Below are 20,263 nucleotides of genomic sequence, written 5' to 3'. Positions count from 1 at the left end.
ACACCCAGAGTAATGTTCCCCTAATTCTTCCAAGTAGTGTACCTTCTTTGTAAAAAAACAAGTAAGAAGTTCAAACAGCTGAGTTTAATCAAAACACGTCCCTCTCCCACCTCCACCCACAAAGAAAAATTAAACTTTAAAGTGAAATTTTAAGAAAGGTGTCAAAAACATGTCACATATCTTAAATACACATTTCAATAACATGAATACATACTGGAACAAATTTATCAGTTGTTTACTGTTCACAGGACTCATATTTTGCAATATTTTTAAGTCTTTTTGCAAGTATTGAGGAATTCATTGTATAAATAGATACTAAGTAACAGCAGTCTGGGAGTAATTACTAACAATTTATCTAACCTTCGCGGCAACAGGGTGTACTGTTTTGGTGGAATTGTTCGCCCTTCCTGTTCTTTTGGAAGATTTAATAAATTCACCTCCACCATTCCCAAAAAATCATCCCGTGTCAAACGATTTTCATCAAACACTTGTAACACCAGTTTGTGTTCAGCTGGTTTCACCTGCAATGAAATAATCAAAAGGTAAAACATTTCTTAGAATTTCTGAAAAATAACATTAAAAATGATAAAAGGTGTCTACTCACCAGTTATAAATCACAATATTATGTAATAGGATAGATAAAAATATGTACTCACCAAGTCACGGCATACTAAAATTTGCAAGCTTTCAGTGCCCGTGGCTTTTTCTTCTGGATAAAGGACTGAAGGGAAAGGAAGACAGGTGAAAGAAAACAACTGACTGTTGAGATTTAGAAAATGGGAGAGTTCAGTAAAGTCACCCAGAATCCCAGGTCCCACTTGCCAAGATGATTTTTTATCTATTCAGTTACATTAGATTTTCAAAAGTTGATTATTTTCATTGATATATTAAATCATAATAATAAGAACGTGTGTCCTAGCACAACCTATCATCTTTCGTTACTTTTATTTGCTGTTTCTATCTTGGAATGTGATATAACATCAAAAGTCACTGAAATTTAGGATTACTAGTGAAAACACCAGTTTCATAAAATCACTGTGTGTGTGTATATATGGAAATCTTCTCCCTCTATTTCCCATAAGTACAATACATATCACTCTATGCTAATAAACTTTGTATCAAAAGTAGGTTCAATGTAGTCTTAATGAACAACACTAAGGGTGAACAAAAAGTAACATTGGATTCTAATATTTTCCTACAAATATATGGTGAACAAAAACTCAGAAATGCAAGTATTTCCAGAAATAAAAACTATAACTCCTTGTCCATTAATAAGATTCCACCCATTTTCCAATTCAAAAGTAAAAGAAAAATGAGCATATGTAAGTATCAAACATTGTATTTTACAAATTCTTTTAACTTATGTAGGTATCTTTTATCATTTGACAACATGTCAGATTTAGTTGTGGCATAATAGTTTAATAACCAATGTTTTGGTTTCTTCGGTGATGCACTTTAGATTTTTCTATAATTATAGTAATCACCAGTTTCAAATTTAGGCTTAATTCAGTATGAGTATGAACTAAAAGTTTGTACCATACACGAGGTAACAACATGTGCATTATAAAATCTTACTTCTTTTTCTTAGCATGTAAAAACTTACACGAAATACAAATTCTTCATTCCATTGTGGATTTAACGTCTGAAAAATAAAACAACGATTAAACAGCAAGTAAATGATTATATATTACTACACAAATTAATATTTTGCTAATGCACATATGAAATCAAAGTAACAAAATTACCAGATTTCTGCATTAATCACTAGTAACTTACTTTCTTCTTCGTTTTTGTAAGTACCGAATCAATAGTTTCATCTCCATTGACAGTATTGAGATCTATTCTAACATAAGGATCACTGTAACAAAAAGAAAATATTAGACAAAAACTATTGTTTTCTTTTTTGTTATTATTGAAATTGTCTACAGTCACTGTAATGAAATTTAAGCTACCTGGCTCCAAATATGTCTTTCTTTGCTAAATGGTGCCCAGCTATTACTCTCAGTCTCAGTTTAGTTGTTGGCTCTACAGGCTGGAACACAAATGTAGTCCACTTCAAACAATGTTAATAACAAAAATATAATACATTTACACTAACCTAACTGAATAAGTTAGATGCAGACATTATATTCTGCATGGATAGAAGACTCTCCACTCTACACAAATCTGAATACTAAAAAATTGATTAAGGCAACTGATCACAGTCTAGTTTAAATTCAGTCATAAATATATATCACTGACACTGAAAATTTATGTTTCTGTATGTCACATTAGAAAGTAACTTAGGAATATTTCTTTTAATTTAGTCTAATGTGAAGGCAATTAATTGATTGTAGTCCACATCGTAATATGGAGTGTGTTTTCCCAGAATGGCATGTACACTACACATACTTAGCTTTACTTCTACAAGATCTAGATTAATAACACAGGCCAATGAATTTTTTTTTTTTTTTTTTTTTTTTTTTTTTTTTTTTTTAAAAAAAGATTTTTTACTTTGATAGCTGATCTTTATGGATTTTTATGAGCTGAATCCAAATCTAGCCTTAGTTTTTTTGTATCACCCACAGTTTTTGAGCAATATGCTTTTTATTATATAGTATAAAAATCCTATGCTATACGGTAAATGGAGAAATTATTGAAACACTTTGTTACAACATAAGCTATGATTTATGTTAAAAGAGGTTTAGCTTGTCAGCTGGAATTGGTTTGAATTTTCTTTCTATTTTTTCTTTGAAGCTTCTTGTGTAGCTTTTTCTTTGATGAGTCACGTGCTGAACTTCAGTGAATTGACTAACAGTAGTCCTCCATCATGTTGGTGTTCCACCGGCCTTGGTAGCGTTTCTCCATCACCGTAATGACCCGGTGAAAACACTCCCCTTGCTCCTCACTAACATCTCCCATATTGTCCAGGAAGTAATCAAGGTGACTGTTCAAAAAGTGAACTTTCAGGCTCATTAAACATCCTAAAGTTTCAACTTCTTTAACACTGCAGCTATAATAGAAACATATTCTGGGTCTTTTTCATGTCCTAAGAACTTTGTAACGACTTGCTTGAATGATACCCATGCTTCTTTCTCATTTAAGGTCATTGTGGATTCAAAGTTAACATCAAACACCAATTTTCTAATGTCAGGTCCAACAAAGACGCCTTCTTTTCGTTTAGCTTCTGAAAGGTGTGGAAACTTTTGGCAGAGATACTTAAAACATGGTCCATCTTTAGGCAAAGCCTGCACAAACTGTTTCACTGGGCCTAACTTTACATGTAAAGGTGGTAGGAGTACATTTTTTGGATCTACAAGGATTTTGCATAGAATGTTGTTCTCACCAGGTTTTAAAGACTCCCTCACAGGCCAGTTCTTTCTGCACCAGTCTTGATGCCTAGCCCTACTGCCCCAATCACATAAGAAACATGGAAATTTGGTAAAGCCATCTAGCTGACCAAGGAGCATGCATCTTACTTTTAGATCACCACACATCATCCAACCATGAGCAGAATAGCCTATTTTATTTAGCACTATTTCCAGGTTTTCACAGCTTTCTTTCATACGTACAGAATGTCCAACAGGTATAGATGCATACATGTTACCATTGTGTAATAAAACAGCCTTTAAACTAATTTTGGATAAATCAATAAACAGCCTCCAGTCTTCCTTTTTGTATTCAGAACCAAACTCATTCGTCAGACTAGGAATGTCTGGGCAGTACACTAAATCACCTTCTTGTTGGGGAAAAAAACTTGAAAAATTGCTTCTCTCTCTCTCTCTCTCTCTCTCTCTCTCTCTCTCTCTCTCTCTCTCTCTTGCGCGTGCTCTCTCTCTCTCTACACTTGGATATACTTGTTCCAACTGCCAATAAGTTCTTTTCTTTTAATCTAGAGCCAAGCAATTCAGCTTTTTCTTTCATTAAGCCCATAAGCCCGTATCCCTAACAAATTGTTAAGCTCCAGTTTGAGTAAACAATTTCGGCTCTAGACTTTCAGCATTACAATGGAATTCATCATCATCTCATTCATCTAAATCACACTGTACATCAGAAAATACTTCTATTGGAATAGAATTTAACTCATCTGTTGATTCAGGAACTGGCAAATCTACACCATGCATGCACCAATCTACATTGGTCGGACGGCGGACGGGAGGTTAGAGTAGCTTATTACCCTCTTGTTTTTCAAATTATGACCAGTAATATCAACACTGCAAAAGTAGCACTCATCGGAATGATTTCTTGGCTCCCTCCATATCATAGGAACAGCAAATCTAAAGGATTTTTTTCTCCTTTTTGGACCATTTTCTCTGATCTTCAACATACACATAACATACCTTATGTGCACCCAGGATTTATCTCGATCACCAAGTTTAGATTCAAAGTATGATAGATTAACCTTTTCCACAAAGTCTGTAATGTTTTTTGGTGTTTTTTAATCAGAAATTAACCACAAATATAACAAAAACTATCAGCAGAGTTTTTACAACCACAATTAGACATTGTACTGAGCTCATGTACAGGAAACAAGAAAGTGAGGTTACGTTGACAGTAAACAAAACACTATCTGTTAACAAAAAAACAGAATTGACCTTTTTTGCCAGCAAATGTTTTTCTGCAGTGCTACAAACGTCTTCTACATTCATTACACCTCCTTTTTAAATTATTTTAACTATATAAAAGCTGTTAAATTCTTTAAAGATGGTGGGTAATAGTTTTTTTAAGTATTATATTTGGATTTCCCACCCTAAAAAACATAAGAATAAGGAATTTTCAGCAAAAAAGTTTTTCCATCGCTGGCCTTGTAATCCATATGGTAAAATGCTATCATTATCACCTAGACAGCTTGCAACACCCAACATCAACATTATTTTTACACATTCTGATCTCTCAGATGGAGAAAACAGTGGATGCCTGTGTGAGCTGTGCCAATGAGAATGAATATGAGTTATTTTGTATATGTTTAATGAAGGTCTTTGATACAATATATGATAAGGAAAGTTGCTACTCACCATACAGTGGAGATGCTGAGTCACAGATAGGCACAACAAAAAGAAGGTCTTTGATAGTTGGATAATATCTAGCAGTCTTTTTCAGTATGCCTATCCGCCACTCAACAGCTCCTCTATGTAGTGAATGGCAGCCTATTCATTTCATATTATTGTTACTCCATCCCAAATTTTCTGTTGCTTGAAAAAGTAATTTTAAATTGTCTGAACAGGCTGACATAATGACAGCACTGTTAAGAACCACTGCTTCAGTAGGTACTGAGAACGACTCGGGTGTGACAGCTGTTCCCTCCAGGCGCAAGAGACAGAACCAGTGTGTCACGTGGGCACCACCACTCAAACTGATGCAGTGTAAAATAACTCCTCCACTGCTTAATGGCTTATATTTTCTTAGTAGGAGTAAACAGAAAAATGGTGATAAGGACATATCCTAGTGTGCATTCTGCAACCCATTTGCACCCTGTGCCAACACAATTGATTCGAAGTTTCTTGAAATTTCAGCAACTGCAGCTATGACTACAACAGCACCAGAAACAACAAGAACAGCATGCTGTTATACTGCAGCACCTGTCTCAACAGCATCAACATTAGTCAGTGGTCACACCCCACTGCAATTTGTCTACTTTGACAAGGCTTCAGAGGGCTGGAAGGTATAACTTCCAACATTTTTAGCTGCACTGCATTGTGTATAGACTTTTCCAGTAAGCAACAAAGTTCTTTACTTTTGTTTTTAGCCATCATTTCCATAAGTTGGTGCAAAAACTGATCATTAACTCTTTTGATTTATCTTTAAATGATTATGTGCTCTGTTAAATACAGAGGCACTCAGATGCACATTGTTGCAGCTAGGCTACAATTTAGAATTATATATTAATACCTTTAGCTGCTGATTGGCATTGATATACATCAATGGGGATGGGTGAAAATGTGTGCCCCGACTGGGACTCGAACCCAGGATCTCCTGCTTACATGGCAGATGCTCTATTCATCTGAGCCACCAAGGGCACAGAGGATAGTGTGACTGCAGGGACTATCTCCCACACACCTCCCACGAGACCCACATTCTCACTTTATATGTCCACACACTACATTTGTAGTGTCCTTACCCAACACACTCATTACTCGTGGAAGACATTCTTACCAAGTTCCGTAAGAGTTTGGGTAATATTTGTGCACCCACATAGAAGGAGGTGGTCATGGCCGGTATTGCCAGAAATATATACTTATAAGGGTGTGGTGTCTGTTCTTTCGGACACGTCTGAAAGAAAAGACACCATATCCATATAAGGCTGCAGTTTAATCAGTGTCATAAACAAGATGGTCACTCTTTATGGTCACTCTTTCACAACATGGAATGTCGTTGCAAGGTCTCTCACGCCACTGCAATTTCACTTCTCAGACATGTAAAGTTTCCTTTGTAGAATCACTGATTCATGATGTGGCTGCGTGCCTAACCCCTGATGGGAAGTCATGGCTAAAGCATTAGCAACATCCAATCTCAGTCTTGGTGAAGTTTTTAAAATTGCTACAACTTTTGAGGTTGCTTCAGAAGCTGAGCATACTTTCACTAAGAAAAGTGTCAAAAGCAGTCAATCATCACTGCAAGAAAAAGCCTGCTGATGACTGATTAATCATATCACACCAACACCACCACCACCACCACCACCACCACCACCACCACCACCACCTTTTTACACCCCTAAATCTGTCAAGAGTTTATGGTGGTCTGGATCACCAGGGTCCTGTGAGAATGACAAATATGACGATCTTAATCATCCCCCCTCAGTGCCAAGTAAACATTTTTTTAATACTAAACATGCAAGTAAAAAAGCCTTCCCCTCAACACTGCCTCATTCACCACACATGCTAATGACACTTCAGTCCTGTCCTGGCCACATGCATAATTCAAGAAGTTGTTGCCTGCCCCATGCTGCACACTGTTGAGCGTACAGAGCAAACTCTGGCAACTAGTGGGTGTGTGTCAACAAGCTGCTCACCAGCAGCCAGTACCACACAGCTCAGTGACCGAACATTGCTCCACAGAATCATGGCAGCTGACCAGCTAGTTCTACCAGCACCTGAGAAGCTGACATTGGTTCTTATTATTTCCAGCCAGTCAGTGTAGTTCCAGATGGATACTTTAGCTGCCATTTCATTACTCAATGTACACTTGTACTGGTGGTTTTGCTTAACTTTCAGTGCAAAGGGCTCAGTAATGGGCCATGTCTTACTGCCAAAAGAAAATTCCTCTTTCTAAAGAATTATCATTTACAGCTACATCCAAAATTGTTGAGCACTTACTACTTACTAACATTCTTAGTTGTGATGCTGTAAACATTTGCAGCTTAGATACATTTACAGCTTTTGGCTTCAAAATTGGGATTCACATAAATTTAGTGTGTAAAAAAAAGTGCCACTTTCTAACCTCTATTCTCTTTGCAAAAAATACAAAGATTTTTGAAGCATTGCTAGGTTATGCAACTACTTTTACTGCTCATACTTCTGTAAATCAATCAGTGGTACCTAATTTTGCAGAGCTCACCCACTACTGTTTGCTGTACAAGATGCTGCTCAGGCTGATCTCTCATGGCCTCATGAACTAGGAGTCATTTCATCAGTCTCAACCTGTCAATGGTTGATGCTAAAACAACGTAACAAGTCTTTATGCATTTGCAATAACTTCAAGGCAGCTAACAACGCTCAGTCCAAAACTGATCTCTATCCTATGTCTTGCTCAAAGGATGTTAACAAAACTAGGCAGAGGACAATACTTTTTTTAAATCGATTTAAAAAAATTATATCTACAACTTTCATTAGATACCACATCAAAATGGTTGCTGGTCTTAAATATGACATTCAACTTGTACCAGTATAACTGTTTTATCTTTTGAAATTGCAAGGCTGTCTCCATATTCCATAAATACTTACAAGACTTGATTCATGGCACTCCACACTACATTAACTATTTAGACAATATCATTGTAACAAGAGTGAGGCACAACAAACATTGCAGGAACCTTTAATCCTTTTGCAAAAGGCCCTTGGAAAGCTGCTTACACTGTCAATTAGACAAGCACAGCTTTTTCACCCCAGCATTAAACATATGAGGGCACACCCTCAGTATTGCAAGTGTTGCGCTCATATACAACCGTGCAGCTGAAATAATAAATATGTCAGTGCCTGCTAACCTCCTACAATTGCAGCCATTCCTCGGCAAGATAACTTATTATGCAAATTTTATTTCCCAAATAGAGCGAATTGTGCATCCACTGAATCAGATGTGCAAAGAGGGCATAAAATCTGCATAGTCAGCTTCCTGTCAACAAGCTTTTCAATGCCTTAAAGATTACCTCAAAATAGTCCAGAGCCTTATACACTAGGCCTGCAGTTGACAGGCGCAACTGACTCGTTACAGCAAGGTTGGTTGGTTGGTTTGGGGAAGGAGACCAGACAGCGTGGTCATCGGTCTCATCGGATTAGGGAAGGATGGGGAAGGAAGTCGGCCGTGCCCTTTCAGAGGAACCGTCCCGGCATTTGCCTGGAGTGATTTAGGGAAATCACGGAAAACCTAAATCAGGATGGCCGGACGCGGGATTGAACCATCGTCCTCCCGGATGCTTCACTGGTACAACTTGCACTCCCATTAGGCCTACCTAATTATAAGTAAGTAAACAAGCAGGTCATTGTGTGGAAGCCTATGGATGCGGCACAACTCCCATCACCCACCACTCAGCTGTACCAGTGCAGCACTGCCTCTGATGAACTGCCAACTCCACTGCCCTTGCTCCCAGTAGTCAACTGGAGTTGGCCAGTCCAGCACCGCCATGCTTCTCAAACCCATGGCAAAGAACACAGCTACACTTCCCAGCCTTCCACAGAGGCAACAGCACAATTGTGGTCATCATCAGCCATACATGGTCATCATCAGCCATACATGCTGATTTTGGGGAATAGGATTTAGTATAAATAGCACCTCAGAGATGCTGCACATTGCTACAATGACGGCCACCACCTCAGGCCGCACGAGGCAGAACTGGTGTGAAACATTGGTCACACCATTCACTTCACTATATACTGCCTGGGAGACCAGTAATCACTTGTTATGTGCTGTATCAAGTGGTCAGTATCTAGTCACATCACTAAGCACACACAACAACACTATTTTGTTTCTGGGACAGTTGGTTTTTGCTACTGGTATACATTCAGTGTGCAGCTTACCAAGACTACTGCATTGTTTGTGATTTATGCTTTCTTAACAGGAGTGGAAAAAAACTCTTTATTGTTTGTCAGCTAAAATTTGAGAGAAAACAGAGAAATCATGTTCAGGAGTAAGAGTAGAGGGAAATGGATAGCAGTGATAAGAAAAAGAATTCAGTTCATTATGATTTTCTCTGAATGTGCACAATGACTAGGTATGAGTACCTCAAATTACTTCTGTCATGCACTGAGATGCTTTAATGAAATATTTGATACAATTAAAATATATAAAAATCAATTGCTTCAAATTACAGTGGTGCTTATATGTGCATACATATCTGTACATTCACTATTGAGTAGAATTTAAGCCTAAAAAACATTAATACTGGCAGGATATCAGTCTCAGGAATTCCAAGATTTTTGAGAATGTTTTTAATTTCAACAACAAAGGTGACAAACTCATGCAGGAGACGGGCGATCACTATTACAGTAATCAGTAGTTCTGCATTCAGGCTGACTATGTCAGCAGTGGTAAAAGTCAAACATTAGGCAATGAATGACTTTATTGCTCCTATGAAACATTTAGGAATTTATTCATCAGCAGATATACTGGAGCAATTACTGCATCTACATGTGGCATTTCATGTTGTATGTGAAGCAATGCGAATTTTTGTTTCTAATACAACATGAAACGCCATATCTACATGCAGCAAATGCTGCTGGGTATCTGATGATGGCTAAATTCCAAAATGAGTCATACGAGCAATAAAGTCAGTCCTTGCCTGATGTTTGACTTTTACCATTGCAACCCAGTCAGTTTGAATGCTGAACTACTGACTCTTTTAATTTCAACAATGTAGGAAAAGGCAGATTGCTACTTACTGTAAAGAAGACACGCCAAGTTGCAGAAAGGCTGTCTTAATTGTGCCTGTCTGAAACTTGACGTGTCTTCTTTACATTAAGTTGCAATCTGTCTTCTCCTACATTGTTGATATTCCCATCTGGATTTTTCATTGTTTTAAGTGAGGAAAAAATAATTTTCATATAAAAAAATTCCTGACTATAATGACTAACACTCAGTTGCTCCTCAATAAAAAATCTAAGGCATGTTCAACAGAAAAACTAAGACTATTTCAATGAAAATAATTACAGCAGTTTCAGGCATGACAATGAAAAAATACAATCCATTAGTACCTACCCAATAGTAAATTACGGTGTGTAAAAAAGGATAAAAAGGACTGAAGGGAGAGCAAGCTTTAAGATCTTGTAAATGAGTTCATCCACTTGGAGCACAAGGTTGAATTGGACAGAATTGAGAGAACTATCCCAAGATTCACCTTAATGTAGAGATATTGTGAGAACTCTAAATCTGTGGGTCAAAATCTGAATGAACATCAGTTCGAGTCTCCTTCCTACTGAATTGCAGCCCAGAATCTAAACTATCACACACTCCTCAGTACATTTAAAATGCAAAACGAAATTTAAATATGTTACTAGGATCAGTTTTTAATACAGAGCTTCCTATATTTTCTTATCTCCAAAGTAAGTTTGGAGTTTTTACCATGGTCTAGACTTGACATGAAACCTTGAAAGTTATTATCTTATTCAGGTGACCAAAAATTACTATTGCTTATTTGAAGTAAAAAATGGAGTAATTTGTAAATGTTGTCCACATTTAAATTAATAAATCTTTTACAATCTTTTCCAATAAACAGGTTAAATTTGGATGATCTTCCAGAAAATAGAAAGAGGGCAACTAGCTGATAACCATTTAACTGTAAAACCATCATGATGGGTCTTAAAGCAAACAACTTCTAAAACCACGTTATCGGTATGAATACTGCCACAGTGAAGCTTCGTTGCAAAAATTCTCAAAACACAGATACTTTGCACAGTACATTAATGGAACAGTTATGTACACTGTGTGATCAGAAGTGTCCGGACACCCCTAAAAAATATGTTTTTCATGTTAAGTGCATTGTGCTGTCACCTACTGCCAGGTATTCCATATCAGTAACCTCAATAGTCACTGGACAACGCGAGATAGCAGAATGGGGCACTCCTCTTCTCCCCAATTCTATTCGATACCCCCTCATTAGTTATGTGATCTACCCATCTAATCTTCAGCATTCTTCTGTAGCACCACATTTCGAAAGCTTCTATTCTCTTCTTGTCCAAACTATTTACCGTCCATGTTTCACTTCCATACATGGCTACACCCCGTACAAATACTTTCAGAAACGACCTCCTGACATTTAAATCTATACTCGATGTTAACACATTTCTCTTCTTCAGAAATGCTTCCCTTGCCATTGCCAGTCTACATTTGATATCCTCTCTACTTCGACCATCATCAGTTATTTTGCTCCCCAAATAGCAAAACTCTTTTACTACTTTAAGTGTCTCATTTCCTAATCTAATTCCCGCAGCATCACCCGACTTAATTCGACTACATTCCATTATCCTCGTTTTTCTTTTGTTGATGTTCATCTTATACCCTCCTTTCAAGACACTATCCATTCCATTCAACTGCTCTTCCAAGTCCTTTGCTGTCTCTGACAGAATTACAATGTCACTGGCGAACCTCTTCTCCATGGATTTTAATACCTACTCTGAATTTTTCTTTTGTTTCCTTTACTTCTTGCTCAATATACAGATTGAATAACATCGGGGAGAGGCTACAACCCTGTCTCACTCCCTTCCCAACCACTGCTTCCCTTTCGTGCCCCTCGGCTCTTATAACTCCCATCTGGTTTATGTACAAATTGTAAATAGCCTTTCGTTCCCTGTATTTTACCCCTGCCACCTTCAGAATTTGAAAGAGTTTTCCAGTCAACATTGTCAAAAGCTTTCTTTAAGTCTACAAATGCTATAAACGTAGGTTTGCCTTTTATTAAGCTAGCTTCTAAGATAAGTCGTATGGTCAGTATTGCCTAACATATTCCAATATTTCTACGGAATCTAAACTGATCGTCCCCAAGGTCGGCTTCTACCAGTTTTTCCATTCATCTGTAAGGAATTCGCATTAGTATTTTGTGGCCGTGACTTATTAAACTGATAGTTCAGTAATTTTCACATCTGTCAACACCTGCTTTCTTTGGGATTGGAATTATTATATTCTTCTTGAACTCTGAGGGTATTTCGCCTGTCTCATACATTTTGCTCACCAGATGGTAGAGTTTTGTCAGGACTGGCTCTCCCAAGGCTGTCAGCAGTTCTAATGGAATGTTGTCTACTCCCGGGGCCTTGTATTGACTTAGGTCTTTCAGTGTTCTGTCAAACTCTTCACGCAATATCAGGTCTCCCATTTCATCTTCATCTGCATCCACTTCCATTTCCATTATATTGTCCTCAAGTACATCGCCATTGTATAGACCCTCTATCTAGTCCTTCCACCTTTCTTCTCTCCCTTCTTTGCTTAGAACTGTGTTTCCATCTGAGTTCTTGATATTCATGCAAGTGGTTCTCTTTTCTGAAAGGTCTCTCTAATTTTCCTGTAGGCAGTATCTATCTTACCCCTAGTGAGATAAGCCTCTACATCCTTACATTTGCCCTCTAGCCATGCCTGCTTAGCCATTCTGCACTTCCTATCGATCTCATTTTTGAGACATTTGTATTCCTTTTTGCCTGCTTCATTTACTGCATTTTTATATATTCTCCTTTCATCAATTAAATTCAATATATCTTGTGTCACCCAAGGGTTTCTGCTAGCCCTCGTCTTTCTACCTACTTGATCCTCTGCTGCCTTCACTACTTCATCCCTCAGGGCTACCCATTGTTCTACTGTATTCCTTTCCCCCCATTTCTGTCAATTGTTCCCTTATGCTCTCATTGAAACTCTGTACAACCTGTGGTTTAGTCATGATATCCAGATCCCATCTCCTTAAATTGCCACCGTTTTGCAGTTTCTTCAGTTTTAATCTACAGTTCATAACCAATAGATTTTGGTCAGAGTCCACATCTGCCCCTGGGAATGTCTTACAATTTAAAACCTGGTTCCTAAATCGCTGTCTTATCATTATATAATCTATCTGAAATCTGTCAGTATATCCAGGCTTCTTCCATGTATACAACCTTCTTTTATGATTCTTGAACCAAGTGTTAGCTATGATTAAGTTATGCTCTGTGCAAAATTCTACCAGGCGACTTCCTCTTTCATTTCTTAGCCCCAATCCATATTCACCTACTATGTTTCCTTCTCTTCCTTTTCCTACTGTCGAATTCCATTCACCCATAACTATTAAATTTTCATCTCCCTTCACTATCTGAATAATTTCTTTTATCTCGTCATACATTTCTTCAACTTCTTCGTCATCTGCAGAGCTAGTTGGCATATAAACTTTTACTACTGTGGTAGGCGTGGGCTTCGTGTCTATCTTGGCCACAATAATGCATTCACTATGCTGTTTGTAGTAGCTTACCCGCACTCCTATTTGTTTATTCATTATTAAACCTACTCCTGCATTACCCCTATTTGATTTTGTATTTATAACCCTGTACTCACGTGACCAAAAGTCTTGTTCCTCCTGCCGCCGAACTTCGCTAATACCCACTATATCTAACTTTAATCTATCCATTTCCCTTTTTAAATTTTCTACCATACCTGCTTGTTTAAGGGATCTGACTTTACACACTCCGATCCGTAGAACGCCAGTTTTCTTTCTTCTGATAACGGCGTCCTCTTGAGTAGTCCCCGCCCGGAGATCCGAATGGGGGACTATGTTACCTAAGAGGACGCCATCATCATTTAACCATACAGTAAAGCTTTATGCCCTCGAGAAAAATTATGGATGTAGTTTCCCCTTGCTTTCAGCCGTTCACAGTACCCACACAGCAAGGCCGTTTTGGTTAGTGTTACAAGGCCAGATCAGTCAATCATCCAGACTGCTGCCCCTCTTCAGGAACCACACATTTGTCTGGCCTCTCAACAGATGCCCCTCCGCTGTGGTTGCACCTACGGTACGGCTATCTGTATCGCTGAGGCATGCAAGCCTCCCCACCAATGGCAAGGTCTACGGTTCATATAAACACAGAATTCCTTGAGATTTTATGAAATTTGAGAAATTCTTCAGATTTTCCAGGTAAAATGTAAGGCCCTGAGAATTCCAGGTTTTCCAGAAGAATTGGGATCCTGGCAATGGTGTTGTTCATGTCTGGTGTTGGTATCAGTCCTGGTAGAGTAGGTAAGGGACAAGGAAAGCATCAAATGTTGATTGATTACTGCGAAGACCATGTAGATGTCACATAATCTACAGAGACAGCATTATCAGTACCTTACAAAAGGCTGAAGGGGGCCTCATTGCAGTCCTCCAGTTGGTCAGCTGGCCAAATCTTACATATCCGCATTTACGAAAAATTCTGATGTGACAATGGCCTGATGTTGGGCTGCACCCAAACATGAGGGCAGACATACTAGCTGTCAAGACTTGATTGACAACATCTGACAACAGCAAGGAGGAACTGCAGTATTAGCACTGTGCACCAAGCACATTGTAATCCCTTCATATCTTCGTCTGCCTTTCCAGAATAAGTAATGGACTCTCTGCAAAATTCTGTCATCTCCCACTACTGGTCAGTCTAGAAGCAGCTGGACGAAAGAGCTGGACACATGTAGACTGCTGTTACCACCAGAACACGTAACTGTGACTTTATCATTGTGGTGATCATGCACCACACACTGCTGATGAATGCCATCACACTGTGGTTATATATTACTAGCAGTTCTGAAATACCCCTTGCGATCATTATCAGCAAGCATGACAGTGACCTGGGGAGAGGTTTCACCCTTCCTATGTTATAGAGAGGTACAGTGGTCTTACACATTACTTCATGGTGTGGGGAGGTACAGTGGTCTTACACATTACTTCATGGTGTGGGGAAACAGTGTATGACTTCAAGTCACAGCTGGTAGTGATTGAGGGAACTTTGACGGCACACCGGTACATCATGTACCTCCTGCATCATGAGTAACAGTATTGTGGTGTCATTTTTCAACACAATAATCCTCACATCTGTCCCCAATAGAATGTGTGGGACCCACTTGGTTGTCATCTCTGTTCAGATCTCAGATTCCAGGATATCAAGGACCAGTTACAATGGTGGTGGGCCAGCTCACCTCATAAGAACCTGTATAATACACTTCACAACCAAGTAAGTCTATGTATCATCATAAAAATACATGGGCTCATGCTAGCCAGGTTTTTGTAAATTTAACTCAATTTTGCTGTCTCTGAAACATCACATACCCTCTCAACTCATGAAATTTCATTTTTTCCACTTCCTCACCTTCAGGAGTTTTTTTTTTTTTTCAGTCACTATATGGAAATGACCTATCATCCCGGTCTGTTGACTGATTTTTGCTGAAATGTGGCCACTCAAATCTACCAAGAAACAGGAATATAAAGGATGAAGTATAAAATATATTTTTTGGAATAATGATTTATGAGGAAAAAAACAAACAACTTTATGAGGTAGGGTGGCTCACATGCCTAAACTATACAAATAGCCATATCATAGGTGCAACCACAATGGAGGGGTACCTGAAAAGAGGCCTGGAAAGACGTCATTTTCAGCAGCTGAAGGGACAATTGTCTGGATGACTGGTCTGGCATGGTACCATCAGCCAACATGGTCTAACTCTGCTGGAACTGTGAATGGGTGAAAGCATGGGGGAAACTACAGCTGTTATTTTTCTAGGCACTTGAAGCTCTACCATGTGGTTAAATGATGATGGCATCATCATAGATAAAATATTCTGGAGATAAATAGTGTCCCAGTCTGATCTCAGGGTGGCTACTACTAAGGAGTATGTCACTGTCAGGAAAAATAAAACTGGCAGTCTACAGGTTGGAGCATACCCATCATCAGTTAAGTAGACTCGAGAATTTAAAAAAGGAAATGCCAGCCATGATAAAATCACTCTCCCTGGTGTGCAAGATGTACAACACAAGCAAAACGCACTCATTTTAGTAAGTTACAGTTGCTAAATACTTAAATTATTTAAAGAAGATCAACACTAACAAAAGTACAAGAAGGGTAATGGAATGCTGTTTAATGAAATCACACCTTGGGGATTAGACTAGGAAATGAGAAATAAAAGTAGCAGACGAGTTTTTCTAGCTGGGCATTAAAATAACCGATTGCCGAAGTAGAGAGGATATAAAATGTAAAGCAGAAATGGCAAAAAAAAGTGTCTATGAAGAAAGGGCATTTCTTAACTTAAAATAAAGTCTCTGTTGGCAGTGTGAGCACGCACAGAAGTGAAATGTGTATGATAAGTAGTTCGGACAAGAAAATAGCTTTTGAGTTGTAGTGCATCGGAAGAATGTTGAAGATTAGATAGGTAGGTCCAAGAGCCAATAACTAATTAGGAGGAACAGAAATGGGGAAAAATAAAATTTGCAGCACAACTTGACAAAAAGACCCTTCTTTTTGTCAAGTTGTACTGCAAACTCTGAGACATCAATTTGATAATGGGAGGAAGTGTGAGGGGGGTACAAATAGCTGTTAAGGGGATGAAGGGACAAGTACAGTAAGCATATTCTAATGGACGTGGGTTGTTGTTATTCACACACGAGGGATGATGTATCAACCCACTCTTTGGCCTGAACACCACATCAATGGCAATTTAATTTAGATATTTTTATCTATTACATGCTGAAGAAACAAGCTCCAGTGATTCTACACATATAGGATTTATACTGCAAATATATGCATCAAGGATGACATACATATTGTTGTATTTTTTTTGTTTGGTAGTTATTTGCTTGTTCCATGGGTCGCAACTGCAATTTCTCTCTGTAGTGTATACCTTTTCAATTATGTTGCAATAATGTACATCCTTGAAATTATTTAGATCACTATTATTAAACATTATCATCAAAATACCTTCTATTCCTCCAGGTTTTCTATTTATCATATCATAATTTGAAAATGGCACACAAATTACACAGCCCATCCATAAAAATTATCACTATTTGCAACTTATTGCTCTGGTATGAATAGGAATAGATTATATGGCCACAGTAGTTTTATTTCCTATCTTTAGCCACATCATATTCGGTATCATATTTATTTCAGTTCAGTATTGGAATCTCATCAATTACTCATCAGAGGAGGGGTTCCAATTGAAACAGAATGGCACTAAGTGAAACAACAGGCATCACTCAATTATCACATCAGCACACAATCAACCTTCAGTCTCAACTACTAATTTTGTTTAACTTCAGAGTCAAAACAAATACAACAGATACTGTCACATTAAGTGCACCACACTGTTGGACTTATCACCAACAAGAGCACAATATATGAAAACTTACTGTAACTTTCACAATTATTGATTTCCAGTGCTCACACTTTCATTCGTTTTCATGCACAATAAACTATTAGTCAATCCAAAAATGTAAGTCCTTCAAGCAATATTATCAGTTTATTTTAGCACCTAGTAAATATTATTACTGAAGTGCAATGTACTCTAACCACTGTCAACTTTATTTTTGCCCAGACTAATTTTGGAATGATATCTGGCAGATCAAATGCAACAACATATTTTCAAAAGGATATGCAATAAAAATGTATTTAGCTCTGTATAATTCTTGTTTATCCAACAGTGTGTCTTAATTCATCTTTAGTTATCAGTGTAATTAACTTGCAGGCACTGGAATAAAGTGGTCAAGCAGTTTTTGGTATTAGTAACTAATTAAGGATCTTTGTACAGCGATAAAGAATTGTCACTGTAAAACAAACTTCTGAACGTAAACATATAGCGAGACTGTGATATTCAACCACCCTCTCCACCTGACATCTTGACAGTCGTGACGGCATGATCTGTAATGTAGTCTGATGTATAGGAGGTCAGACAAGTAGTGATATGACCCTTTCACTATGTCCTGTACATCAGTTTTTGAGCTAAGCAGTTTCACTGCATGACATGTACACGAAAGTTTTCCTAATGTGACCACATAATACAGTTTTAGTGAGAAGTGCTTCTATGTAGACGTCTTAAAATTTACATAACTTATTAAACAATGTTTTGAAAATAAATACAACGGAATCGAGTCTATATGACAACATAACGTAATTTGTTTCTACCTATTTCAGGGTTTGAGACTGCAATACTTAAGGGGGAACGATGAACGGATTATAATTTACGAAGTTGAGTACTTATATTAATAGTTAATTACACGTAAAAATGTTGGCATCTCTACGACATTCAATATAGTTGTCAGTTATTTTATGATTATCATTGTAACCTTACTTACATGCCCGTCTAGCCCGACTGCTGAAAAGTATCCATATTCATTTGTCGTTGCCATCAATCTATTACAATCACCTTCGTATGGCATCGATAGTAAATCTAATACAGTACACTTTTCCTCCTTCCTCCTTTAGGGGAAGGATTTAATGGTTACTTCACGAGGAGAATGTTGCCTACCATGTCGTAATGACAACCGTCTGCTGTGCTGTTATGTGACAGCCCGAAGACAAAAATTTGGGATACTTGATGCTCCCCGAAATGCTCACTTTCTTGGGGCTTAATAGACACGCAAACAGACACATGCAATCACTTTCCTGCAGAAGCTTGTCAAATTCGACATCCATGCAATGACGTTTCTCCAAAGCACCTGCAACGCGAAAGTGAGGTCACGATTGTATTGGGAGCAATCTTTGGTTGACACATAGTATCTATACGACGGAATATTAAGGAAAACAAAGCTGGGCTATTGTTTCTGCGAATTTTTTTTTAGTCGAGCTAAGTTACTGGCTGTTGGCGCTTGCGAAAAAGTCAATTTCAAAAAATGTATAAGTCCACAAAGTATTTTTATTTCGTCAGTATTTTTACATATAGTTTCTTTGTTAAGAGATGTTCAGGTGTGAGATGTGCCTCTATACTGACGGAAAATGAGTCAATGAGGGGAACAGTGTATCACCCTCAAATCCTGTACGAAACTAGAACTGAGAATGTGGACAGTTGGTTACATTATATACTGTTATATTGGCGCCTGTCGACCACCCCTAAATTAGTTTTGACCGATAGTGTACTTTTTTTCTCAAGTTCAGTAAGATGCTGTTACGTAACGGTTTTGTTGAGGCCATCCTTTATAATTAATACCACGTGACAATGAGCACGGTGGTAATTCAGCATAAGACACTAGCTTAAATAAATGACGTACCCCACCTAGCATGAAATGGAAAATTATTTACCGTCTCGGGTAATGGCAAACACACAGATCGTCTTTGTGATATCCTGGACAATGCAACTTCTCGCTGCCTGCTTGCTGATGAGTGTCGTCTTCTTGGAGGCGGCTGAGGAGGGCCGAGTCCATTTTGTACATAATGGTGCACCGACATGATTTCAGCACCATACAGAATTCACAAAATCAGATATTCACTTTGACTTGCCCCTACTCACTTGGCTCGTCTCACAACAAATATGCAACAGATCTCTCATAATATAAAAGAGCATAACACTGTTGTGTCGGATAAACTTAAAATGTCAGTTCTTTTATTGGCACTGTCACACGAAGTCTGTAACACTGCGACGTAACACACTTATTGACTTCGTTCGAGGGTGGTGAGAGTGATAAGCGTCAGAAACGTTGATACCAGCTTAACGCTAATACTTCTAAGATAAGCCACAAAGACATCTGGCAGCCATAGCCGTCTGCAGCCTTCTCCTATTAACAGATTCAGGGCGGGGGAAGTAAATTAACGTGCGTGCATGACGCAAGCCGTCATTCCAGAGAAAAAGTGCAGACCTTCTTCAATGAGTGGAAGTGGCATGATATTTCACGATCATATTGCTTCAACTTTTTTGTAGTTCTATTTCTGATTATGAGAATTCTGTAGCTTGCTCATGATGAGTCATAATGATTTCTGCTGAGCCATTTACACCATGCTTAGCCATTAAGCCTATTGAGAGAGCAGGCAACAACTATGGACTGTCCTTGTTGCTTGGATTGCAACAGTTGTGGTCTTCATAGTGTGTAAATGATGATTACCATATCCCAGAAAATTACTCATAATAATATATGGTTGCAACAACATCTATTGTGCACATCATATTACATGAATTC

The 20,263-nt window shown here is 38.2% G+C and overlaps 1 protein-coding gene across 6 annotated transcripts in view; it reads right to left on the bottom strand.

Annotated features, from left to right (window-relative positions):
- Positions 1 to 19,849, bottom strand: part of LOC126485091 (E3 ubiquitin-protein ligase Nedd-4) — a 187,818-nt gene extending 167,969 nt beyond the window's left edge. For 2 of the 6 annotated variants that reach the window (XM_050108697.1, XM_050108700.1), the window contains exons 1-5: positions 19,392 to 19,849; positions 1,953 to 2,032; positions 1,777 to 1,858; positions 1,604 to 1,642; positions 349 to 521 (exon numbers count right to left, since the gene is read on the bottom strand). In XM_050108697.1, coding sequence (XP_049964654.1) covers positions 349 to 521; positions 1,604 to 1,642; positions 1,777 to 1,858; positions 1,953 to 2,032; positions 19,392 to 19,538 — 521 coding nt within the window. In that variant the 5' untranslated portion in view covers positions 19,539 to 19,849. Of the gene's footprint in view, positions 1 to 348; positions 522 to 1,603; positions 1,643 to 1,776; positions 1,859 to 1,952; positions 2,033 to 18,448; positions 18,828 to 19,391 lie in introns of those variants that run through there. The other 4 variants (XM_050108698.1, XM_050108701.1, XM_050108699.1 and 1 more) reach the window with 3 other exon arrangements.
- Positions 19,850 to 20,263: the final 414 nt, after the last annotated feature.

This window comes from Schistocerca serialis, chromosome 6 (genome assembly GCF_023864345.2).
Source record: "Schistocerca serialis cubense isolate TAMUIC-IGC-003099 chromosome 6, iqSchSeri2.2, whole genome shotgun sequence".
NCBI classification, from domain to species: domain Eukaryota; kingdom Metazoa; phylum Arthropoda; class Insecta; order Orthoptera; family Acrididae; genus Schistocerca; species Schistocerca serialis.
The sequence above is the reverse complement of the archived record's forward strand: the minus strand, read 5'-3'. Positions and strand labels throughout refer to the sequence as shown.